This window comes from Talpa occidentalis, unplaced genomic scaffold (genome assembly GCF_014898055.3).
Source record: "Talpa occidentalis isolate TD23 unplaced genomic scaffold, MPIMG_talOcc4v2.1 talOcc4.3, whole genome shotgun sequence".
In the NCBI taxonomy this organism is placed as follows: domain Eukaryota; kingdom Metazoa; phylum Chordata; class Mammalia; order Eulipotyphla; family Talpidae; genus Talpa; species Talpa occidentalis.
In genome coordinates, this window is record NW_023603184.1 from 128,903,244 (window position 1) to 128,929,685 (window position 26,442).

The 26,442-nt window shown below is 35.4% G+C and overlaps 1 protein-coding gene across 5 annotated transcripts in view; it reads left to right on the forward strand.

Annotated features, from left to right (window-relative positions):
* CREB1 (cAMP responsive element binding protein 1) overlaps positions 1-26,442 on the forward strand; it is a 64,752-nt gene that overhangs the window by 4,807 nt on the left and 33,503 nt on the right. For 3 of the 5 annotated variants that reach the window (XR_008553639.1, XM_054700024.1, XM_037523929.2), the window contains exons 2-5: positions 14,484-14,605; positions 18,155-18,301; positions 19,019-19,060; positions 24,961-25,061. Coding sequence is in view for 4 of the 5 variants with exons in the window: in XM_054700024.1 (XP_054555999.1) it covers positions 14,492-14,605; positions 18,155-18,301; positions 19,019-19,060; positions 24,961-25,061 (404 nt within the window). In the remaining variant the exon portion in view is untranslated. The remainder of the gene's footprint in view (positions 1-14,483; positions 14,606-18,154; positions 18,302-19,018; positions 19,061-24,960; positions 25,062-26,442) is intronic. The other 2 variants (XM_037523930.2, XM_037523931.2) reach the window with 2 other exon arrangements.

The following is a 26,442-nucleotide window of genomic DNA, read 5'->3' on the forward strand; positions in this document are numbered from 1 at the left end:
TCTTCTAAGCAGCATTTGACTAGAGTACATTTTAAATACACATGCTGTTAGTATATTTATCTTTCAGGTACACATGCTATACATGTTTTAGGTTGATTAAACTTAGAAAGTGATAACCTAGCAGCAAGGACACAAATAAGTCTCATATCTTTCAAAACCCAAATCATTAAATGAAGTTTTGGTGGCATATCTCATTAATTGTACTTTACAATAGAGTTATGGATGCTAAAATTCTTCATGTCAGAATATTGTCTTACTATTGTGAGAATTTAGCAGTATTTTATGTAAAATAATATGTACTGTTTTTACTTGTTCAATGACTAATGTTTAAAAAGCACTTTATAGACTTGAAGGCTGGAGATCATTGAAATTTGTGAAAACAAAGAATTTTCCTTCTGGAACGTATCTCCCCCCCCCCCCCCCCGAATTAAATGATTTCTCTTCATATTATAGAATCAGTGTCTTACCTCTGGAGTGGAGGTAAAGATCACTGAACTAAAGCAACAAAATGATAATGTGAAAGTAAGCTGTTTCCCTCAATTTAACACATGCATTAACGCAGTTATCATATGAGAAGCCAGCAGTGGTCAACTTTCTCAAGTTTTAAGAAGAAAGTGTGGTTTTAACTTGTTCTATAGTATCATATTTGTAAATGCAAGTTTTTGAGATATTTAAAAATTGAATCACCATAGCCATTTAGTTTTCTTGTTCTGAATCTTGTATGTCCTTTTTGTTTTTGTTTTGTGTTCTTTTTTCCTAACTCTGCCGGATATGACCCTGGACAGTTATGTTTTGTTAAATTTTACCCAGACTTTTAACCATTTATTTTCTGATGTTTATTCCAACAGTACAAGACAGTACCTCACATCTCCAGCAGTGAAAAATTATCGTTAATTATATATTTTAATCAATTCTTGGGGATAGTGACACATCTTAACTTTTGAATGACTGAGTTGGTTTTTTGTTGAGGTCAGGTAATAAAGGACTTTACCATAAATGAGACAGCTTGTCTGAACAAAAAATGAAAAAAGGAAAGAAAAAACATCAGTTTTCTTCCTGCTATTGGATTAATCTAGGGCCTCTGAATAATCTCATGAGGTGCAAAAGGAAGAGATCTGAGAAATTGATGGTGATTTTTTTTCCTAAAAGAAGAGAATTGGTTGCAGAAGGAAAAAAATGAGAAGTTAAAATAATTACATAACAATGATCTTGATGTAGGGGTGAAGGGTGGGACTTAAGGTCAACTTGTACAAATGGTAATAAAAAATGTGTTCCCCGAAGATTAATGAGTCTTCTCTGAAACTAAGATATTTGCTTTCTTCAATTTTAAATGTGTTCCTAATGAGCTGGTTAGCTGCATGTAAGTTTCTAGTTACAATTACGTGGTGGTGTAAATGTTAACTAAAATGTTTGTAACTTAGCCATGACTGAATAGCCTTATTTTGAAGGTTGTTATCTCTATTTGTGAAAATTATTACCACTAGAAGACTCAGAAATACCTTGTTTTTCATCTCTAAAATGAAAATTATTCCTTGTTCTGAACTCTGTATTCCAAAGAGTGTCATTTCTTAGAAGTAACAGTTGCAACTTTGTTTTGACCAATAATAAAATAACAATAATATAATAATAGACCAATAGTAATATAGTAATACCTTGGTTTAACATACTACCATGTATCAGTCTTGTTATTAATTCAGTGACCATTTAGTAACTATTGACTTCTTTACCTTTGGTGAAATAATCACAAGAAAATTTATCAGTTAGGCATGTTTATAGATGTTAAATAAAACACGTTCTAGTTGCTATAAGTAGTAAAGCCTGAGTGTGTGGCTTCTACCCTCAAGGAACTTATGATATGGTGTAAGAAAAAATTACTTACATGTGGGAGAGTATCAGTATTCACTTCTATCTTAAAAGACTAAAGGAGCTAACGGGTTTAGTGAGGAAACTGTGGGAATAAGAATTTAAATCGAATATTGAGGAATTTGGATAGATCGAGCTAAATGGGAGTGAATTCTAGACAGTGGCATGGACAACGAAAATGGAGACATGAAAGTGGATGAACTTGATACACTTACTATTTGTGAAGAAAGTGTTAAATTAACTTTTAAGTGTTGGGCATAGAAGCTATAAATTTCATTTAAGAGGAGAAACGATGTAAACAAGAATGAAATCATAAACTAGACTAAAAGGTAGATTTCCTGACTCGTAATCTCTCTTCATGATAGAATATATTGTCGTTTAAAAACTGAATATCATAGGGCCTCCCTGGTGGCGCAGCCGGTTGAGCGCAGCTCTGTGAAGCTGTCCGCAGCCTCTGCAGTGCAGGTTGGGTTCGATGGCCCGCCAGGGAGATTCCCACATGGCGCAGCAGACCTCTCCTGTTGCGCCCACTGCTCCCCTCAGCAGTGTTTTCTCTCGTCTGTCTGCCTATTATGCTCCCCGCTTTGTCTGTGGTAAATTCTCTCACCGTCCCGTGCCTCTGGCCTGTACCTCAGGTATTGTATAAATAAAAAATAAATCTTAAAAAAAAAAAAAAACCTGAACATTGTAGGTTCTTTTTATGACTTTATTAAAATATAGTTACCATGCAATCTGCTGATTGCAAGTGTAAATTCAGTGGTTTTTGCCATATTGGCAAGGTTTTGAATCTATCACTACTCAAAAGAAATCTTGAATCATCCCTTAATCATTACCCCTCTGTCTCTCCATACTGCCCCAACCCTATGCAACCATTAATCTACTTTCTATCTGTATAGTTTTGCCTAGTCTGGAAAAAGCAATAAAAATGAACTCATTGTATCCATTGTGATGAGCTGTTACTTAGCAAAATGTCTTTAAAGTTCATTAATATGATGGCATCAGTACTCCATTCTCTTTTATTGCTAAACATTCCATTTTATGGATAGGCATGTTATTCATAAATTCATGGACATTTAGGCTATTATATATAATGTTGCTATGAATATTCATTTATTAGGTATGTTTTCATTTCTTTTTGATATAAATATGCTTAGGAGTAGAATTGCCATGTTATATGGTAACTGTGTTTAGCCATTTTAGAAACTGCCAAAGTGTACCATCTACATTCCTGCCAGTAACAGTATATGAGAATTTTAATTTCTCTACATCCTCACCAACATTATTTTTCATTATGATCATCTTAATGGGTACACATGATGTCTCATTCTGGCTTTAATTTGCATTTCCCTGGTGACCACCAATGTTCACCTCTTTTCATGTACTTACTGATATGATGTGCATATCTTTTTTCAAGAAATGGCTATCAGATCCTTACCTGTTTTCAGTTGGGTTTTTTGTTTTTTCATTCTTGAGTTGTAATAGTTTTTTATCCTTCTATATACTCTAGTCACTTACCACATAGATGATTTGCAAAAATTTTTCCCATTCTGTGCATTGTCTGTTTTTATTTTCTTGGTGGTGCCCTTTGATGCACAAAAGTTTTTAATTTTGATGATTTCAGTTGATCTTTTTCCTTTCATACCTTGTACTTTTGGTGTCATATCTTGGACGTCATAACTTTTTATTTAATTATTATAAACATTTTCCAAATATTTATGAAAGCCCAGGCAAAACAGGACCGTTGATTATTGAAAAATAACTGCTGCCACCAATGTCACCAATGTCTATTTAGAGTTACACCCCACCTTCTCTGTTCTTCCCTTTATTCTGTATCCAGATCCCTTTGGAGTGACTAATGAAAATAAGCCAAGATTTAAAAACAAGAAATAATGACTGAGTAAAACATTTTAATTTGAAATATTTTGAGAATTTACTATGATGTTTATGCAGGTGTAATATATTACTCCTACACTCTACTGTATTTAGGAACTTCATGCTTCACAAATTTTCAGCATGAAGGAATTGGTAATTCCTTTGTTATTTTACAGATGACCAACTAAGCCCTCAAGAATTTAAATTACTTTCTGGTAAAGTCTTTTTCCTGGGCAAGAAATAATAGTAAAGCACAGTCCTTATCATTCTTTTGTAACATTAACTCTTTATGCAGAAAGTTTTCAAGTTTGTAGTTTTATTAATGATAACTGGAATTTTTGTTCCTAAACCGTTTGTAGAAGCTCATTGGGAGGACGTATTCTAAGTTCTTGAAAATTATATTGATTTCATTTTCTTACTAATCAGGTCTGCATCAGTAGAAAGATTATCATAAATACTCAGCTCATGATTTTCTTTTTTCAGTTACTTTTGTATCTCTGTCATTTCAAAATAGAAGTGTGTGGTTTCATGTCATTGGTATTAAATACTTGTTTGGAGGGAATTTATAGGTAAACTGATCATAAGGACTGCTTCATAGTTGCCCAGTTTTTTCGTTTGTAATAAATATCTCTTCTTAGCTGTATGAGAAGGTTCTTGGCTGTTTTCATTACAGTACCCATAATTTTCAGCAGAATATTTATTATGTGATAGGCACAGAAAATTTGTTTCATGAACGTTGCCCTTTTTGGAAGCATCTAAATTTGAAAGGCAGGATTAAAAACAGTTCCTTTAAAGTTGCACATATTAAAGATAGTGGATATAACATGCCTTTAGACAATGACAACTTGCTGAAATACAGATTTTTTTAAAAGCGAAGGAAATTGGATTTGTTTAAATAGCTTAAAAAGACTTTCTCCTTTAAGTTTTCATGAACTCTGATGGCTTACTAATATAAATAGTACTTCCCACCTCTGAGACATGAAAAATAGCAGTAGTGAAAACAACTTACCAGAATATAAATACTACCAGATACCAGAAATCACTACTAGGTTGGTAGACCAAAAAAAAAAAAAAAAAAGTACACTGGAAGATTATACTTGATACTAATTCTTTTAGAATTAAAGGTACCTGAATGTGAAATGAGTCTGCTGTTGTCTACATGTCATTTATCAGATATATATATATAAGTCATGGCCAGTTTTTAAATATAGTTCAATACATCCTTGGTGCCTTCAGTGCTTAAGCCTTTTCTAATAAGCAAGCCATCGTTAAAATGATTAGCTGGGGCCTCCCTGGTGGCTCAGGGGTTATAGACAGTGCTATCAAGCTATGGCCAGCATTGCAGCAGTTGATGAGTTGCAGGAGCTAACCCACACAGTGCAGCAGACCTCTCCTGCTTCGTCCGCTGCTCCCCTCAGCATTGTATTTCAGCAGATCTGCCTGTTATGCTCCCCATTCTCTCTGGTGAATCTTCTTAACCCTCACACCTCTAGCCAACACTCTAGTTCTTGTATACATAAATAAATAAATCTTCAAAATAAACAAAATGATCAGCTTTTTGCTTACTAGTCAGTGCAGTTCCAATGCCAACTATAGGGAGAATTTTTTTTTTTTTATAGTATTGGAGGCTCTGATGTAGCTCAGAACAGTCTTATAAATTCCTTACAAATTTCTTATCATCTTTAGTCTCCATCTGTGAAGTCAAAAGCTAAAGCCAGAGTTCCTGTCTTATGACTCTTGATATAACATGTGCTGTCTCACTTCAGGAAGACTGAATTTTCACTTTTCCATCTTAATTTGTAAATAATTAACCAAGAATAGCATTTCAAAACTTAGTTCAAAGCATAACTGTCAAAATAATAAATGTTACTTTATGAACTTATTTTTGAAAAGCACACTTGGACATTTGTTTTCATGATTTCTCAGGTTTTGTTGAGTAAATGGAATAGTAGACTTACATGTAGTAGACTATTACGTGTTAACTTTAGGGCATAGTTTTTGTGAGACTTAGATGAGCTAGTCTATGAAGCAGAATTTTAAAATTTGAAGAGAGCATCACTCTTCAGTCAACATAAAAATTGCTTTTCTAAAAAGAACTGTTGGAGGTGAATAATCCTTTTATTTTTTTTAAAAAGTCAGCTCTATAAACCCATTTAGTAGAGTTTCATGTAGACATTTATGTAGGACTACTTCCTTGAATGACAGTGTAAAATAAAATACTGTTAACACAGTATTATATAGGAGTTTGGAAAGAGAATTGAAAGAGATAGGTTAAAAAAATATTGTTTTCTAAAATAATGCATAGTCATGGTTGCTGCTTTGCTAAGCAACAGTGTCTCTTAGTGACCAGATACATACAGGCTTATTTCAGAGCCCTGAGTAGGAAACAAGGCAGATACATCCTGTTAATACTTTAAAAAAAAATTTCTGAGTTAGCACTAAAGCTTTTTTATCAAAAAATCCTAGCATAACTGTCAGAAATGATGTAATTTATGTTTCTGTAAATCAAATAACATTCACTGCCTTTGAGGATAGCATCTTTCTCATAGGGCATGCTAACATGTTCAAAAATGACTTTTAAAAAGAGCTTTCAGAAATTTCATAACATAAAACCACAATAAATCATAAAATATAAATATTGTACTTCAAGCAGTTTCTGAGTTCAATCCTATCACTAAATCAGGAGACTAATTTTTTTTAAATAACACCGAAAGTTTCTCCTTTACTATATGCTCTCTTCTTTTTTCATAGCCATGGTTGAATTATACTGCTATTTACTGTTAATGGAAAGAATTTATAAAAAAAAGTATATAAACACATTTGCAAGCTTTTAGTTTTTCATATTGCCTCTTTTTCTTTAAAGCATATGATTGACCAGGGTGTGATCAATCTAATAAAATTTGTTTGAGGTTGACAAATGTATTGAGTATGTGTGTACATGACTACACTACACACAGATACATGTACACATAAAAGTTGAATGTGCTATGTTTCAGTGAAGGTATGCTATATTTTATACGCAAAGACATATTAGCATCAGAAGCCTAAAGCTTGCTATATTTCAGTATCGATTGCCTACTCCGTTTTGCTAGATTGAACATATGATAAAGATAATGACAAATGGGCCTCCCCGGTGGCGCAGCGGTTGAGCCCTGCGCTGCGAAGCTGCCTGCTGCCTCTGCAGCGCCGTGAGGGTCCCATATGGTGCGCAGACCTCTTCTGCCATGCCCGCTGCTCCCCTCAGCAGTGTATTTCGTCAGTCTGCCTGTTCTGTTCCCCGCTCTGTCTCTGGTGAATTCTCTCACCCTCCCGCGCTTCTGACTGTACCCAGTGCTTGTATAAATAAATTAATCTTTAAAAAAAAAAAAAGATAGGGGCTCCCCGGTGGCACAGCGGTTGAGCGCTGGGTTGCGAAGCTGCCCGCGGCCTCTGCGGCGCCGGTTCGATCCCCGGCTGCTCCCCGGCCACCGGAGGAGGGTCCCACATGGCGCGCAGACCTCTCCTGCCGCCCGCTGCTCCCCTCTGCAGTGTACTTCAGTCCTTCTGCCTGCTCTGCTCCCCGCTCTGGCTCTGGTGAATTCTCTCACCCTCCCGCGCTTCTGACTGTACCCAGTGCTTGTATAAATAAATAAATAAATCTTGGGCCTCCCCGGTGGCGCAGCGGTTGAGCGCTGGGTTGCGAAGCTGCCCGCGGCCTCTGTGGCGCCGGTTCGATCCCGGCTGCTTCCCGGCCACCGGAGGAGGGTCCCACATGGCGTGCAGACTTCTCCTGCCGCCCGCTGCTCCCCTCAGCAGTGTACTTCGGTCCTTCTGCCTGCTCTGCTCCCCGCTCTGGCTCTGGTGAATTCTCTCACCCTCCCGCGCCTCTCTGACTGTACCCAGTGCATGTATAACCAAACAAACAAACCAGCAAACAAATAAATAAAGCATGCCTCTATAAAAAAAAAAAAGAACACTTCTAAAAAAAAATATATATATATATAAATAAATAAATAAATCTTAAAAAAAAACTTTAAAAAAATTTTAAAAAAGATAAGTATTCCAAGGTAAACAAGCAAAACAAAACAAATATAGAAGAAAAGAAGCAGTGCAACATAGTTGTTGACTCCTGGAAAGTTAAACACCTTTAGCACCAATCTCTTTTTTTTTTTTTAAAGATTTATTTATTTATACATGCATTGGGTACAGTCAGAAGCGCGGGAGGGTGAGAGAATTCACCAGAGCCAGAGCGGGGAACAGAATAGGCAGACTGACGAAACACTGCTGAGGGGAGCAGCAGGCGTGGCAGGAGAGGTCTGTCGCGCCATGTGGGACCCTCGCTGGCGGCCGGGAATCGAGCCTGCGCTGCAGAGGCTGCGGGCAGCTTCGCAGCCCAGCACTGAACCACTGTGTCACCAGGGGAGGCCCAGCACCAATCTCTTAAGTAAATTAATCAGAACTCTTGAGAAAATTAGTAAGATATATTAAAGGTGCAAGAATGTGTTAGCAAGACTTTAAAACATAATAGCTTAGAAACTAAGTAACCTGATGCAAAATAACTATGTAGAAAGCCTTATGTATAGCCCATAGGTGTTTCTATGTATACTTACTTCAAAATGTTTTCAGTAATATATTTGACAGCAAATGGTCCTTTAGTTTTTGAAGTCATGCATCTTCCCAAGTGTGCCCTGAAGATTTGCTTTGGTTACCCTGAAGATTTTATACTCTTGATTATATTTTCCTTAAATCCCTAAAATTCTGGATTGGTGAAGAGTTCAGGAGTTGCTGCCTACTTGGCTAGAGCACAGAATAAGTTTTCTTATTTATAAATAAGGTCACTTGTGTTTTTAAAAATTAGCATGTATTTGTATTTTCCATTAGTTATGAATGTTATTTTTCCAGTTAAAATTCAGTTTATTTCTCTGAATACTTACCTATTATCCTGGACTGAATTTGTCAAAGATTTAAGGAATGAAAAGTAAATAAGGGTGTGGGAGAAATGGGCTTATTTTTCTAAACTTGAACTAGAATGTTTAGGATAGTTAAGGTTCGACATTTCTTCTTCTTTTTTTTAAAGATTCATTTATTCATAAAGAACTGGGGTATAGGCCAGAGGTGCGGGAGGGTGAGAGGATTCACCAGAGACAGTGGGGAGCAGAACAGGCGGATCCACTGAAATACAATGCTGAGGGGAACAGCAGGTGAGACAGGAGAGGTCTGCTGCACCTGTGGGTCAGCTCCCATGCCACAGTGGCTGGCCATAATTTGATAGCACCGACAATTTGATCCTTGAGCCACCAGGGAGACCCAGGACTGACATTTCTTGAAGGTCAAAATATTCTAGGAAAAAGAACTAGGTAGGTGAGGATCTGCAGCATTCTTTCCTTTTGTTGAATGATTATTTTAGCTAAGCTGATTAAGATGGGCTTATGTTGTTTGATGATCTTTAACTTGCAGTTTGATGATAGTTTATGTTAACTTGGCAGAGGTAGATCGATATGGAATGCCAGACATTTGTCCCCTTTTTGCTGTCCTCCTGTATGGGTGCTGTACTTAGGTAGTGGGGGTTTCATTAGTCAGCTTTGATAATGTTGAAGATCCTTCTAACATCCTTCCTAGCTTTTCTCTTTTATACTACACATCATCTAATTTGTTAAACATTAGTTTGCTCACTTTCTCTTGATCTCACTAGAAGGTAAATCCACAAAGGCAACATTTGTTTTTAAAAAGTGAGCTATTGTGGGGCCTCCCCTGGTGGCGCAGGCGGTTGAGCACGGCGCTGTGAGGCTGTCCGCAGCCTCTGCAGCGCGGGTTCGATCCCAGCCAACCGGTGAGGGTCCCACATGGTGAAGCAGACCTCTCCTGTCATGCCCGCTGCTCCCCTCAGCAGTGTATTTCTTCAGTCTGCCTGTTCTGTTCCCCACTTTGTCTCTGGTGAATCCTCTCACCCTCCTGTGCCTCTAGCCTGTACCTCGGTTCTTGTATAAATAAATAAATCTTTTAAAAAAAAATGAGCTATTGTGAAATCTCTCAGGATATATTGCTGTATATATCCTATATATATGCTATATATACCACCATTCAATTTAGAATAGTGGTAAAATTCATTGCAACATAAAAATTCCCTAAACTCAATATCCTTCTCATACTCTCATTACTCTGTAGTAGTTGCTGAATGTTTTGGAGTTAATATTCTACGCTGTCATTTGTCTTTTCTTTACAAAAATGTGACGCTAGCCACTGACTCACTCATTTCTCTAAAGGAGTAAATTAATCTTTTGTTCATACACCATTTTTTTTTTTTTTTTTTAAGATTTATTTATTTATTTATTTATTTTATACAAGCACTGGGTACAGTCAGAAGCGCGGGAGGGTGAGAGAATTCACCAGAGCCAGAGCGGGGAGCAGAGCAGGCAGAAGGACCGAAGTACACTGCTGAGGGGAGCAGCGGGCGGCAGGAGAGGTCTGCGCGCCATGTGGGACCCTCCTCCAGTGGCCGGGGAGCAGCCGGGGATAGAACTGGCGCTGCAGAGGCTGCGGGCAGCTTTGCACCCCAGTGCTCAACCACTGCGCCACCGGGGAGGCCCCACCATTTTTCTTATCAGAAAGGTTAGCCAAAAAAGAAAAAGAAAAATCAGTTACTCTCCTTCCCCAAACATACTGCATTCGTGCTGAGTGCCTTTGTGGATTTCTACCACTCTACAAAATATTTTTGTTGCAGAACACAGTCTCTTGTTTCAAATGTCCGGAAGCACGCTTTTAATAATTTACTAGAATGTTTATGTAAACTACATTTTGTTACAAAAAAAAATTTTCCCCACTGCCATTCCTTATATTTTCCTTGTCCCTTTCCCTCCTCCTGTTAACAGTCATAATGCTCAATGTAATGTGAAAAAGAGACACTAGATTGGCTTGACAGTTTCATGAAAGAATCTTTATTGACCAGCCTGGTAGTATAGCATTTTTTAAGCGTACTGCTAATTATCTCAAATTGTATTGCATTATTAATACATATGTATTTATTTGCCCAGTTTCAAGAAGTGAGGTGATCTGTTCTTAGTCTTGTCTTAACCATACGCTAATAAATACACAGTCACACACCACACATAAGATAGTGGTCTCCCAACACAGCCTGGGTGTAGTAGGCTGTCCATCTAGGATCCATTCTGTTTCCACTGTTTCCAGAATTTATTTAGCATCCTCTCGGAGCTTACATGTACCTGATGTTCTTAATTTACATCATTATTCAGTCCGTTTTTGTTTTTGCAGTCCCCAAAAGCATTCATTTATGTAATGACTTAGGAAATCTCCTTTCTTCAAACAACTCTAGAAACCCACATACTGGCTCTAATAATTGATCCTGGATCCTATACTGCTGACTGGACTACTCCTGGGTTATTTGAAAACTTAAATTATACACCGTAGCATCTCATCTCTCCCTACCTGAAAATATAAACAATAAGGAACAAAAGCTTTCAAAGTCCAAAACTTAACATACCCACTTTAAATGCTAGTTGGTAGACTGCTGTCTCATTATTTCAAGATGCAAACAAAAAGAATCCTGTCTTTTTATATGAATTAGTGAATTTCTCATCTGAAACAAATTGCCCTCAAGTAATTTTTACCTACACTTTGAGAAAGGATTGAATTTTCTAATGAAAGCCTGTTTGTACCATTGCCAAAGTGGTTGATAATGTGCTCAAGCTAAAAGATACATAAATTAAAACTGTCCCATACCCTGAATAAAGTGATAATAGAATACCTGCTGTTTCCATGGGATACCCTATCCATTGGAAATATAGCATTTTGGTTTTGTTGTCTTTTTTTTTTTAATGACTACTATCTAGTTGGAGAGGGAAGAGGGAAGAAGGATGCAAATAATATTCCTAATTTGAATGTTCCCTAGTAGCTGTAGAGTTCTTATGTTAGCTAATGCTTTTGTTCTTTTATTATAGGCATAAGTATTTTGCAAAAACTTGTGAAGATGTTGTATACGTTAAATGTCATAACAAGACAGACAAAAAAGTAGCCCTAGGGTATTGTAGCATAAGCAATAAGCGTAAGATAGCCTTTAATCGTGCAGTGGCGTGAAACTCATCAATGACAGCAAAGTTAAAAAAAAAATGTGCCTTGGAATAAAGTTTTTTTTTTTAAAGATTTATTTTATTTATGTGTGCAAGAGCTGGGGTATAGGCCAGAGTTGGGGCCTGGTGGTCGTGAGAGGATTCACCAGAGACAGAGTGGGGAACAGAACAGGCAGATTGACTGAAACACACTGCTGAGGGGAGCAGCAGGCAAGACAGGAGAGGTCTGCTGCGCCATGTGGGTATCTCCCTGGCCGGGGATCAAGCTAACACTGCAGTGGCTGCGGTTAGCTTCATAGTACTGAGGCTTAACCCCTTGCACCACAAGGGAAGCTCTGGAATAGTCTTAAAAATTGTTGTGTATGTAGTATACAAAGGAGATTTCTGATGAATTTTTATTAATCTTCATTTTCATTAAAATAGTGGCTTAGGGGAAAAAAGGAAAGTATGGATTTCTGTACTTACCTATATTCACCATTGTTGGCCTCTAAGATCAGGTTTTTTGCTTCACATGCAGTTTTCTTCCAGGCCGAAAGTATGAACAGCAGTTAAGATATAAGATAGATAAACTGTTTTGTTGTTGATGTCACTGTTACATTTGATGTCTTTCTAAAATTTTTCAGTTTAAAAGAGCACAGTTGTAAGTATATAATTCAATGAATTATCATGTGATAATAATCAGTTACTTGGTAATTTTTATAGTTATTTTATATTCTTTGAAAATGTAGGGTAAACAATTTAGACAAAATTTAAACAAATAATTTCATAAAAGAAGTATCTGGTATTTGAAAAGTTTTTGTCAATAGGTATCTCATAATCACCATGGAAATACAGATGTTGGGTCAGTTTCAAAATGTTATCCATGACTTCTGGTATTAATTTTTTAAAATTGTACAAGTAATCCTGAATCCATGCTCATGGAGGAGAAAATACTAAAATTCTATAATATTTAGTATACAAGGTGAAAGTCATCAACCTGAATGATCCTACCAAATCTTCCTCTTTTCAGAACTACCACTTTAAGTTTAGTGAGTTACTTCCTACTCCTTTTCTCATCTATGTACCTCCATGGCAATTTGTTTTGCTTGTTTTTAACATAAGTGTAGTTCTGTTTTACGGTATAGCCTATGCTGTACCATTTCACTCTGGGAAAGCTTTTTATGTGATTACATTATAGGTAGACTTCATTTTTTTATTCTAATTTCTTTAATGATAGAGACTTCTGTTCAGTTTTTTTGTTACTATTTAAAAAAGTTGTACAGTGAATACCCTTGATTATATCTTTGTGAACTAGTTAATAATAATTTCTTATTGACTAGTAGTTTCTCTGTATTCTAGGTGTTAGGATGTTGATTATATATTGTGGATATTTTCTTCTAGTGCACTGATCTTGGTTGCTTTTCTCATGTCAATGTTTTAAATAATTATTCAAGTCTGATGGTCTTTTCCTTTGCTACCTGTGTTTTGTGAATTATATTTCTAAATTATATTCATTCCTACAGGGAAATTTTAATTTCCATTTTTAACTATCACTTGTAACACATTTTATTTTTATAGAACCCCATAGATGATGGCAAGAAATACTAGTATCAGATGTGTTTTAATGACATGTAATAATCACATAAGGATCAGTGACAATTTTGCTTATCAAATTCAGTGTTATAAAATAAATAATAAATTCTGAAACAGCATTGGGGTTTTGTGTTATTCATGGAGTCACTATGGTAGTGAAAAGTAACTTACATGGCACTGTATGATAAAAGAATTGCACAAATACGAAGTAATCTCTTTCGTTCTAAGTTCTTTAGACAAGCTTGCTCCCCCCAGTTAACTAAAATTTCCCTAACCTCCTCCCTAATGTAGCTGCTCCTGCTAGGAATTTCTATACCCTTCCTTTTTGCTGCCATCCAATACCGTATTACCCAACAGATTATAATAGGCTCTTAGCAAAGCAGGGTAAAAAGATTAGCCTTAACAGAATTTTGCAATTAAAAAATTTTTTAATTGTTTTGTGTGTTATTGTGCATATGTGTAGTGTCACATACTACACATAGAGTGAGGAGTCAACACTATAATTTGGGGTCTCTAATTTGGCTCTGTGGCCACTTATCTCACCTTTCTATCATCTTGATACCCCACAGGTTGGACTCTTGCAACTTGAGCTGACTTTGTCCTACCACCAGTAATACTTGTGGAAATAGTTTATAATTTTTTGCTTCTTACCTCTTACAGGTGGGAATACCCTCAAAGGATGTACCATGAAACCAGTATCCCAGAGCCCCTCTCATCAGCTTACTTCTCTTAGCTGAATGTCTTAATTGGTATTGGTATAGTTTTAAAAACAAAACTTTATTGCTGCCCCCGGATGTCCCTGCCCCCTCCTTATTACTAGGGGATGTTCATGAAAGAGGATGAATCCCTTGTTTATAGATGGAGTAATATCCTATTGGGGGGAAAATAGCAAGGGTTAAGAAGTATTTTTTCTTTTTTGAAGGGAATAAACTTTACAGTTCAAATTTGGGCAATTTTGACAATAATTCAGCTACATTATATTCAAATTAGATTTCTGAGTGCATTTGCTAACATAACCACCACAAATACCTATTTATAACTTAAAATTTGCCTTTAAAGTCAGAAAAGCACAAAGCACTGTAGTGCTTGTAACACTCTTCCATGTTATTGTAGGTAACTAAATGACCATGGAATCTGGAGCAGAAAACCAGCAGAGTGGAGATGCAGCTGTAACAGAAGCTGAAAACCAGCAAATGACAGTTCAAGCCCAGCCACAGATTGCCACATTAGCCCAGGTATAAAATACATGGAGAGATTCCAAGTTTTGTCTCTTCCAAGAGGAATATATTTAGATGAGAACTTAGTTTTTATTACAGAGAGAAACATAGAATGACCAGAGACATTCTTAGAATATAAAATTTCATATTTTGAAATATCCTAATTTTCAAAATGATAGTCTTAGTAACATTACAGAAAAATGTATTGTTAACCACTGATGCAATGTCTATAGTGTCACAATTCAGAAATAATTACATTTTAACTGACAAGTAGGTTAATTTTCTCTCAAACAAGGGAAGAAAACCTTGACTACAGTGATTGCTTTTTTTACATATCATTTAGGTTATGGAAATACAGATAATCTAAAAAGTTAAGCTTAAATTACAAAATAGGATAAGCAAATAGATTGACAGTTTCGGGGATGATAATTTTTGCTTCCTATAAAAAATAATTCATGATTCTTTCATTTTGTCTTAAACATTCTATCTTTAAGGTTGTAGTCTCATCCTTATTTTTTGCCATGTATTTTTCCTCAAATATTTCATATTTTATTAACAACTATTTACATATATGTGGGAAAGATGATTAATATAAAAATCAAACAGCAAATAAACCAATGAAGTGAAAGAATTGATATTACCACTTTTAGGAGGAAATAATCCTAGCAGAGGTTCTGAGATGTCTAGCTTAAGCTTCAAAATCTTCTGGGGGTAGTCACTGGCAAGAATAGATCTTGAAAGTAGAGGGATAACTTCATATGATTGCTATGCAGAGCTAAAGTATAGACCAAAATACTGGACCTCCAGCAGGAATATAGAGCACAAAGGCCCATCTCCAGCCCTCAGGAAGTAAGTCAAAACACATTTGGGGTTGAGATAAATGTAATCTGAGGAGGCAGGTGCTGGAATAAAGGGGAGACCTATATATGGTCAAGACAAATATGTGCAGATAAGAAAGAATCCGAGCTCATCCAAGCTTTGACCTCTCTGGTAAAGAGAAGATACACAGGTAGCAGACATCTGAGCAATGAAACTGTCCATATACCTTAGATCACACCGTTCTCTCGGGTCTAGTTTTTCTCTAAGTCTGCTGTATTAATGTCATCCTGGAAATTCCCTCAACTTCCTTTTGTGAAATTTGTATTCTTAATAGAATAAAGCATGTTTGCAATGATTCCTTCAGAAAGGAAATTTGGGTATTCATTTTGTTTCAAATTTTGAAGGTATTGATCCACTTCTAGTGTTGCTCTTTGAAAAGACTAAATCCATTTCTTATTTTGTATCTCCTGTATGTTGTAGGAATTTTTCCTTTGTTCACTGGTTTGCTATTTTGTTAAAAGAACCTTGGTTTGGATCAATTTTCATCTGTTATGCTATGTAGTCATTAGGCCCTTCAATATTGAAAACTCTGGTCTTCCACTTTGGGCAATTAATTTGTTTGGTTGATTATTTTTTTCTTTCTATAGGACCCTTGTGATCCAAATAGTATACCTCTAGAACTAATTCTCATTTTTTTCTCTGTTTTTATTTTATTCTGTTTATATTTTGCTCTTCTGTCTGGGAGGTTTCCTCAAACTTCATATTCTAACCCATCTGTTGAATTTTTTATTATTGTTACCATCTTTAAGAGCTGCTTTTGTTCTCTGAACAGTCCTTTCATGTTCTAATAGCATCCTGTTTATATTTCATAAAGGCAGTATTTTATCTTTGAGAATATTGATTAGGTTTTGTTTTGTTTTCAGTTTTCTTCCTTCTTGTATTGCTTTTCCCCCTCCATATGTATTGTCTCCATCTTTCATATTAGAGGTTTTCCTCAAAGTATTTGATAATTTATGATTTTCTGGCTTAAAAGTAGAGGACCATAAAGATGTACTGGAATCTCTGTGGATACATTTGGGACTTAACATCTATGAGTTGTGATCTTCACGTAGGACGACTGTAGGTCCCAATGTCAGTATCACTTAAGTCTTGCCTCTTCAGCTTGAAGTTAGTCAGGTTCCCCAGAGAAATATTTACTAATCTGCTTATAGAGAGAAAATGCAGGAAAACTAGAGTTCACTACCTTACTTACAGCAGTGCCTGCGCAAAAAAATAAATCTTTGTTTTTCTGTCAGTGGGGTAGATTAGTTGCTCTTCCACAGAGAGGTGGGAAAGGGATCCATTTGCTTCACGATGAATTTCAGTAGCTAAAAGTCCTTCAATGCCTTTCCCAGTCCTCTCAGGATAAAATATAAGTTCTTTAATGTGACATATATGAAGTTTTTCATGACTAGTCCATCTAGTACCTGCCTGCTGTGTTATTTCATCTCCCCACTTTCTCATAGTGTAACACACAAGCCCTCTAATAGTTGAATTGCTAGTCATCTCACTCTGCCTTACATGGGTAGATCATTGTTTCTCTGTTGCTGCCCTGTCTGCCTGAAATTCTGTTCTTCTACCCTGCAAGTCATAATAACATGCCTATCTAGTGTTCTTTATTTCAAATTTACATTCTTCCCTGGTAACTTCCTCTCCTCTTTACAATGAATTAAGTAGTTCTCCTCAATCCATACTTATCTCAGCAACCCTCGTTAATTCCCTGATTTTGTGTTTCTTTTCCCCATTCTTTGAGACACATATCCCAATAATTTCCTTTAGGGCAAGGGCCTGTGTCTTTCTCTCTCTCTCTCTTTTTTTTTTTTTAAGTTTCAGTTCTGACATTGTTCCCAGTACATAGGTCCTCACTGGCAGTTTCACTGAGTAAATAAACTTCCTATCCTCAGTGTGGTAAAGCACATGCCACCTGATAGGCATGTTTAACTTAAGAACCCTTTTACCTGAATATTCCTTAAAATTGCCTTCTTTGTGTCTCAGAAAAAATTGTTTTTTTCTTAGATTCTCTCAACTCTTCTTTATTCCTTCAAGAGGAAAATCTTTAAAATATAAATGGTTAGCAGTTTAACACCTGTCAATACTTTCACATTAATGAAAGGCATACTTGTAATTAGCTTAATGGAGAAAATGATGTTTTATGTTGTAAGATATATATTTGTTCTACACTTACTAGGTCAGTTTTTCCGAGGATTGACAACAATTAGATTTTAGAACATAGTTTATTTAACACATGATATTGGGAAGAAATGTTAACATATCTCTTGAACTTGGGCAAGTTATTTAGTATCTTTGAGCACTTGTTATTTGTCTCTAAAGTGGAGGTAATTCTTATTACTTAGTTTTCATTTCTTCAAAGAGCAAATAAGAAATTGGATATGAAAAGCAGGTGAAAAAAATGTAAAACTTCATACAAATAAAGTGGTATTTAGTGTTCAGAAAAAGTCTGTTACATAGTTTCATGATACAGTAAAATAGTTTTTTGGGTTTTGTCATTAGGAGTTAAAAAGTGGGAGAAGTTGAAAAGTTGTTGTCCTTTTAAAAATGAATATTAATCCATTTCTTTCACATCATTGAAATATTTATCTTAGTAGAAAGGACATCTTTTTGCTGCTTAAAAAGTTGCTTCATATTGAACATGAGTACTTCCAAGGAGGTATCTGTAATGGTAATTTTTTTCCATGTTCAACACCATAGGTATCTATGCCAGCAGCTCATGCAACATCATCTGCTCCCACCGTAACTTTAGTACAGCTGCCCAATGGGCAGACAGTTCAAGTCCATGGAGTTATTCAGGCGGCCCAGCCATCAGTTATTCAGTCTCCACAAGTCCAGACAGTTCAGGTATGTGTATAAAAAGTTCTGCATCTACTTTTATAACTGTTGTTTATAGCCATATCTATCTCCTTTCGTTAGTTATGAAAATAGGAACATAACTAGTTCAGATTTTATTTTATTTACAGTAATAGAATATGCTACATCTGTACAGTCACCTATGTGTAGGAACATATATTCACAAGAAGATATATACAAGAAAAAAAAGACTGCTAAGCAACAAAAGAAAAACGATTAGGAAAAATTAAAAAGTATATGGGATAAAGTGGAAATGTTTGGAAGAGACTAAGATTGATGTATCTCTCAGTTAAGGAAAACGGAGATAAAAAAATTGCAACTGGAAAAAATTAAACCTTATCAAAACCTTAGTTAAGGTTAATAACCTTACCTAAGATATTATTCAGACTTTGAAAACACATAAAGCATTTGTAAAACTGCCTATGTTTAGAGTTCTAAGTTAGAGTATATAACTGAAATAATTATTCTGAAAGGGTCAGGAATTGTTCTACACGTTACCTTATTCTTCAGAGAGGGGGTTCCTTTGGTTAGCTCCAAAGGGAATAAAAGCATTTATAGACCTGAAGGTGACGACATAACTGTAGGGAACCTAGAGCAGTATACATCTTCACATTGAACTTATTTTTTAAAAAAATTTTGAAAAGACTTGAACGTTCATCCAAGTAGGCCATAACCCCAGCCTCCCATTTCATATTTTTTGCTTCACAGTCTTCCTGTAAGGACTTAAAAAGACTTTTCTCCGGAACGCAGGTGAGTCCTAGGTCCTAGATTTGGAGAGAACTATTTTTAGAAAGGAAGGTGAGAAATAATTCTTTATGTCTTTGTCTTTCTCTATAAACATGAAATTGAAGGTTTAAATAAAAATATTAATCTAGATCTAGGCCAAACTTGATACCTATCCCATCCTTAATCTGTTGCTAAATTTCCCTATATATCCATTCTCCCCTCCTCTAAATAGTAGCCCAGCATTGCTGGAACACTTTCAAAGAAAGGAAGCTCCATCTCCGAGGTAACCAATATATAATTAGGCGTAATTGCTAAAATATTCTTCTCTATGGTGGACGGAATATATCTTTCTGAAGTTTTTATTTTGTGGCCCCAGTTCTATCTTGAAAACTAGATAAACAAGTTTAACTAGTTTTCTGTTGGACTGCTTCCTCTTCCTCATCTCCCACACCCTTGCCATTTAAAAAAAAAAAAGTCGAGACAAAACATACACCTGTTTTTCTTCAACCATTTATTACATGGTGTAGCTTTCACTTTTCTTCACTTTCCTCGTCTTTTTTGTGAGAGCTATTGTGTTTTCCTTGAACGTGGTAGCCAGACTCATTGATACTTGTAGAGGGGAGAAGTATCTTCTTTGTCCTAGAAACATTCTATTAATTGTCATCAAATAATATATTAGATTTTGTTAGCCATATCATACTATTGAGTCAATGAGCTGCTGTTACCCACCTTTACTTTATTCTCTTGTGCTTTTGGTTTGCTTGGACACTTAAGGGTGGGGGGAGAGAAAATGTTAACATGTAAAATCAAGTTGTATGAATTCCTGTACAGAAAGATCATGGGAATGGAATTTGTTACCAAGTAGGAGACAAGTCTTAAATTAGATAAAGACCTAATTCATATTCTGTGAATTACACTTAGTAATAATCTTCTGCCTTTTGCCTCAGTTTTTATTTCATTGAATTGTACTTTACCATACTCTATACTATGACATTACTAATTCCCGGTTTCTGCTTGATAATAGCGGGAAGAACTTGACCATCTAGTCAAGAGACCGAAATTCCAGACCCAGTTTGGGTATTAAGTCCAATAACTTTTATTTTTTATTTTTTAACTCATAGTAGGAGGTCTTTATGTAAAAAACACAAATTATAGCCACAAAATTAAGATTATAATTTTGTGTTCTAAAATGTGAAATTTAATTATTGACGCTATTCTTATTTTTAATCTTTACTTGGTAGCAAAATAATTTGGATTGGGGGTTATATCGCCATTAACTTTATAGAAATACATGTTCATCTTTTCAAGAACACATTTTTCCACTGAGGTGAGCTATGCTTATCATTGAAAGCCTAAATTCTACAAATAGTGACACCAGTATAGTATTTCATTTTTAAAAGGGTCTAAACCATGGAGAATCGTTACTTGAATGATTGTTTCTTCTTGTGAACAGTGATTAATGTTAATAACTAGAAGGTAGTTTGTATCACAAGAAGTGATCAAAGAGAGAAATGGTACCTCTTACTTTTAGATGGGAAAATAATGATATTCTAAAATAACATTTTAAAAATATATAGCTATATTTCTCTTGATAAGAGAATAAGCCATTAGGACTTTTGTCTATATTTTTAAATGTAAGAATATTAAAAACTAAGCTGCAAATCTAAGAATATTAAAATCTGAGCTGTACTAATATTTCATATATGGCTTACCATTGGTGCCCAACTTTATCCTTTTATATATATATATATATATATATATATATATCTCTGTCATGTCTCACTGAGAATCTCCATAAAAATAATGGGACTCGCATAATATATAGAAGCTAATAGTAACAACTCAATTTTCATGTTCGTTTTGAAGTATTTTGACATAGTACAGTTTAAATCCGTGAGACAGAGGATTCACGGATCATGTTAGCTTAAATTACTACATTCATTTCTTCAATGAATTTTTATTGATCACATGCTATATGCCAGTCACTGTTCTAGGTGCTATGAAAGACAGCAGTGAACAAATAATACTTCTCTATTCTCATGAAGATCACATTTGAGCGAAGAGAGACAATGAAAAAATAAAATATGTCAGGTGAGGATAAGTGCTGGGAAGATGATTAAAGCAGGGGAAGGGCAGAGGAGGATGTGGAGGGAAGGGTGTTGTGCGTTGTTGTGTAGGGTAGTCAGAGAAGACTGAGCAGAGACCAGAGGCAGAGGAGGAGGCTAAACCATACAAATAATAAAAAAAGGAATCACAGATTGAGACGTGAAAGTGTGCTTTACGTATCAAAGAAAAACTAGAAAATGTGTATCAAACAAAAGGATCAAGGGTGAGAGTGGATATGAATTTTTTGATAAAATCTTCACAATGTAATGTGATGGAACCAACAGTAAAATTCTTTTGTGCAACGCAGAGATTCAGAATCATATAGCAAAACATTTTTTAAAGTTGTCTAAGTTAAGGATGAGTTGTTAGTTTTTTACCTAAGATGGTTGTTCTAAAGTTTCTGACATTTAATGATGACAAGCAAGGGCTATATTACCTAACATATTTTTGAAAAATTGTCTTTTCTGGGAGAAAGTGAGATTTTAACAATGCATTCAAGAGTAATGCTTTTTAAAAGAAACTTGTGTTTTGGAAAGAGAATTTTGACAATAGAAACTTAGAAATATTACCATACTTTTCATGTAAATATGTTACCTAAAAACTCAAATCTGTATACTTTTAAAATCCTAGAAATAGAACTTTCTAAACTATTCAGAAGTCTTCTAAAGAATTTGTTGAACTTATTTATTAAAATATGAACCTGTAACACCTATTAGTGTACAATAAGTCACTAAGGGAGATGAAAACATTGGATAAATCTCAGAACTTTTCATAATTAATAGATGAAAATGGAACTGATTGATTTATTTAGCAAGCCCAGCTAAAAGTGCATTTTTGTGTTCACTTATGAGGTTTATTTGTTTGTTTTACAATAGCAGGTGTTAAATCACATTTCAAAAAGTCTGAGTTTAGAGTTTATCTTTACAAATATTTCAATGTGTGCTTATCTTTTTAAATTTTTGTTTTATGAATAGCACACTTAAAATGTACAAATGGAAATGTATGCTTATGTAAAATTTTTTATAAGTGAGATCTACAGATCAAAGAGTTTGGAGATCTTTTTCTTTTAGGCTTTTAACTAAAAAAAACTATCTAAACCATAAATCTATATCTAAACCATAAATCTGAACTCTACCTAGAGAAAGTACTTATTCTAGGGGACCAGTAAGAGTTTGAGAAAACATGTAGTAATACCTTTGCTTTGATTTGCTTCTAGTCACTGTATATTTTATTTCTGAAATTTCAAACCTATCGAAATAGGGGCTTTTTTTCCTCCTTCAGAAACAGGTGGTATAAATTTTTAACAAAGTTGAGAAATGTAGACCTAAAATTTTACATCTACAAGTGATAACTTGGCTTTTTGAAAATTTAATTGACCAAGGTTCAACCTGTTTAAGGAACTCAGGAAGAGAGCAGTACGTTGTTAGAGCGGTGAAAGGAGGTGAGGACCAGAGGAAGGGGATCTGTCGTTGGAATGTAATGACACTCTGGTATTTAAAATTGGGGTATAGCTTTTCATGTTTATTTTAATAATCTGTTAGATATATATTAAACTATTAAAATGTTATGTATAAAAAGAATTCTAACCCACAGAAATGTGGGTCCATTGGTTTTCTGGGGGAGCCTTGGGATATTCTTGTTTGTTTTTGGCAAATAGTCCATAGGATTACTTTCATAGATAGTCCATAGGAATAAGCTTCATAGTTCTTATAACTCTTAGGATAGTATTCCCAAAGAGAAATGTTAACATTTGTTACATAATATTGAATAGTACTGAATTTCCTTCACATTAAAAACTGTAATCACTGTATAATAATAATTAATTCTTTCTGTCTGAACTCGTAAATCTTTTAGATTGGAGAAAGAGGAGCTTTTGTTTTCCTACCAAGAGCAATAGATTCACTGAATCTGGGGGGATAAAACCATGAAAGGCCATATATTTTAAAAAGCAACATTAATTTATTTCATTACAAAGCTGTCCAGTGTGTAATTGAAAGCTGTTTTAGTGAGTTTCAACTTGAGGGAGTGTGCCTAAGTTCCTTATGTCCTTATAAGAGGATTGTTAAGGGTGAGGGTCAAATAAAGATAGAAGAGAAATAGAATGGAGGAAGTGAGATCTTGTGACGACTACAGTAATCTCTGTCACAGTACTATCCACTTCGAGCTCTGTCTTTATTACTTGAAATTCTGAGCCTCTGCTAAGACCTTTTCACAGTTCTGTTCTGCTCCATTTCTGTGAGAAAGTCTGTGTAGACTACTGAGTGGGCAAGTTAGAGCAGCTGGTGGGAAATTCTGTGTACTTCTTTGGCAGTAACTATAGAGCTCTGTAGAGAATCACAGACTAAATTCAACCTTGTCCATCTTTTTATCTGTCATTTCTGGATTCATTGAATGTTGCCTGTTAATTTTTAGGTCTTTAAGACTACTTTCATACACTTAAATTGTTTGGAAGATGCACCTTACTTTGTTGTTAGGTATACTTATTTTGTGAAGCATTACCAGATTTACCTAATTTCATTTCAAAGTGTATGTATAGCAATACCCTGTCAAAATAAGTGCTCGTTCTCCAGAACCTTAGACACAGGCCACATCAGAGTACCTTTAGGATTTGTCAGGTGTTTCTGAATTTTTTTCTTACTGCTATCGTCATGAATTTTGATATGGAACTAACCTTTATGGATCCTTTTGCTTTGCTTAAATATAATTCTCACCCTGACAGCATTGCATGTGCCTAGTTCAGGAAAGAGCAGGAGGATCCTGCCAATTACACTAGAGAAACTTCGTAGTATAAATTTGGCAGACAAACTTCCTTAGGTGAGTGAACGTCTAAAGTGATCTAAAAAAAATCTCTGAGTTGCTGCTTCTGACAAAACTAGTTTGAGATTGGAACCAACAAGAGTTGATGCTGATGCGGATGTCTAAAACTGAGATGCCAAGTGTTGACAGTGACTCTACTATATTTCTTCCTAGTTTTGAGACTTGGGTCAGTTACTTACCCTCTCTGTGCCTCAGTTCTTCCATCTGTAAAGCGGTTCTATAATCATACTATTGTAGCACCTTATATACGCATCTAGCGCTTTAAAACCATACAAGCGTTGAGTAATATATGTGTGTGCTTTAACGTAGCATCTGGCACATAGTAAGTTCTCAGTAAATGCTAGTTGCTATTTTTATTATCTAGTGTAAAATACTTAATTACTTTTGAGTCCAGGGTCCCTTCCAGAAATGCATAGTTCTTTACCTTGAATTTTTGTTTAATAAAAAGTGTATACTTTTATTACAACTTTGAAATATGTCCGTAGGTAGCGGAGGGCTTCTTCCTAACTTGCTAGAAACAATCATCTGTAAGTTGGTAAGGGATCTTATTTGTACAATGTAAATACAATCACAAGTATTTGCACAGTAGTTATTGAAAAGTATTTTGTGTAACTCATATAGACTTATGATCAAATAGTCATTTATTCTTTCTTTCATGTTAGAAAACTTAGTTGGTAGTTTTGTTCTGACAACTATAAGAAAATAACTGGAAAGTAATATTAATCCAAGAGTCGATTACATGAAGTTCTAAAAGAGATTAAGCTGGATTTGGGTATCATAAAGTTTGGTTTTGACCAAAAAAAAAGTTAGGTTCTCTGACTCTTATTGGATAAGTAAAAGAGGACAGTGATTTGTTATGTTCGTCTACCCTAAAAATACTTTTTTTCCTAATGAAGCATGTATAAAGTATCTAGATGTTCTTTTGTATTTTACTTTTAATACATAAAAATCTCATAGGAAGGAAATTTGATTGTCTAGATAAAGTTCTTGTTTGTTTTCAGATTTCAACTATTGCAGAAAGTGAAGATTCACAGGAGTCAGTGGACAGTGTAACTGATTCCCAAAAACGACGAGAAATTCTTTCAAGGAGGCCTTCCTACAGGTATGGAATTTAATAGCTAAAAAAATTTAGAATTACAGTATGCTGCATGCCTTAAGAGGTTGCAGGTGAAGAGATGTTAGAAGACAAGTTAGCCACTTGATTTAGTAACACGTAGATTACTTCTCTCCACCTTGATTTCTTTCCAGTCTTGAAGCTTATCGAGTACAAAAGTACTTCTTACTCCAAACAGTCCTGCATAAACACTGATAATATTTTCTTCCTGCTTCTCTTTTTTTTTTAATAGACTGTACTGGCTGCTGCGCTTCTGTTAAAAAATTAGCAACACATTTGATAAGGTTATAGTATTTTCTATTTATACATCAGTTCTATTTATCTACTTAGCAACACATTTGCCAGTCATTTTTTTGCCATAATACTTAGCAGATAATTGTTAATTTTAATAGTTGTTTTATGGTCATGTGGATATTCCCTTAATGTAGTTTTTGTGTTTAGATATACAAATTGTTCAGTTCATGCCTTGCCTCTAAAATAGGCCAGAAGTATGTTTTTATATGAGGAAATTGGCTCCACATTAAATGTCTCCAGAAAGAACAGTTCTACAAATCTGTGTAAACTACCTTTAGAATTTAATAATTATGGGGCATGTAATACTCTGTTGTTTTTTTTTTTTTAAAGATTTATTTATTTATGCATACAAGAGTTGGGGCACAGGCCAAAGGTGGTGGGGGGTGAGAGGATTCACCAGAGACAGAGTGGGAAACAGAACAGGCAGACTGACCGAAGCACGCTGCTGAGGGGAGCAGTGGACGAGTCAGGAGAGGTCCACTGCGCCATGTGGGTTGCTCCCCGGCCGCCCAGGGATTGAACTTGTGCTGCAGAGGCTGCAGATTGCCTCATAGATTGCGTCTCAACCCCTTGCGCCACCAGGGAGGCCCAGTATTCTGTTATTAGCCTAAATTATTTCTGTTGATATTTTTATTTTTCAGAGGGATGATTATTTTTACCCCTGCATATTTGTCAACTAAGCTAACCCTTTTCTCTGTCCTCACAGTTAAATTAAAATCCTAAATGATAGAGAAACAGCAGAAAGGAACTGACAGAACAAACCCTAGAAATTGGACTGCAGAAAGGGGGCAGGAAAGAGGCTGACAGTAAGGGGAGTTGTGAGCCCAATGGTCTATTGCAAAGGACTCTGGGTAGTAGGTGTGGTACTGTGTCATATTCCCCTAAATCACATACAGTGTTATAAACCCATGTCACCACAATTAAATTTCAGGAAAAAATAACAAAAATCCTAAATGATGATCAGTAAACTGATTTTGAGGTGTTAAGAAATTTTGTTACCAAGTATGTATTCTGAGTTTTTGTACTCATAATTTCTTTTCCTTTTTTGTGGGACCCTTGCTGGCAGCCGGGCAAC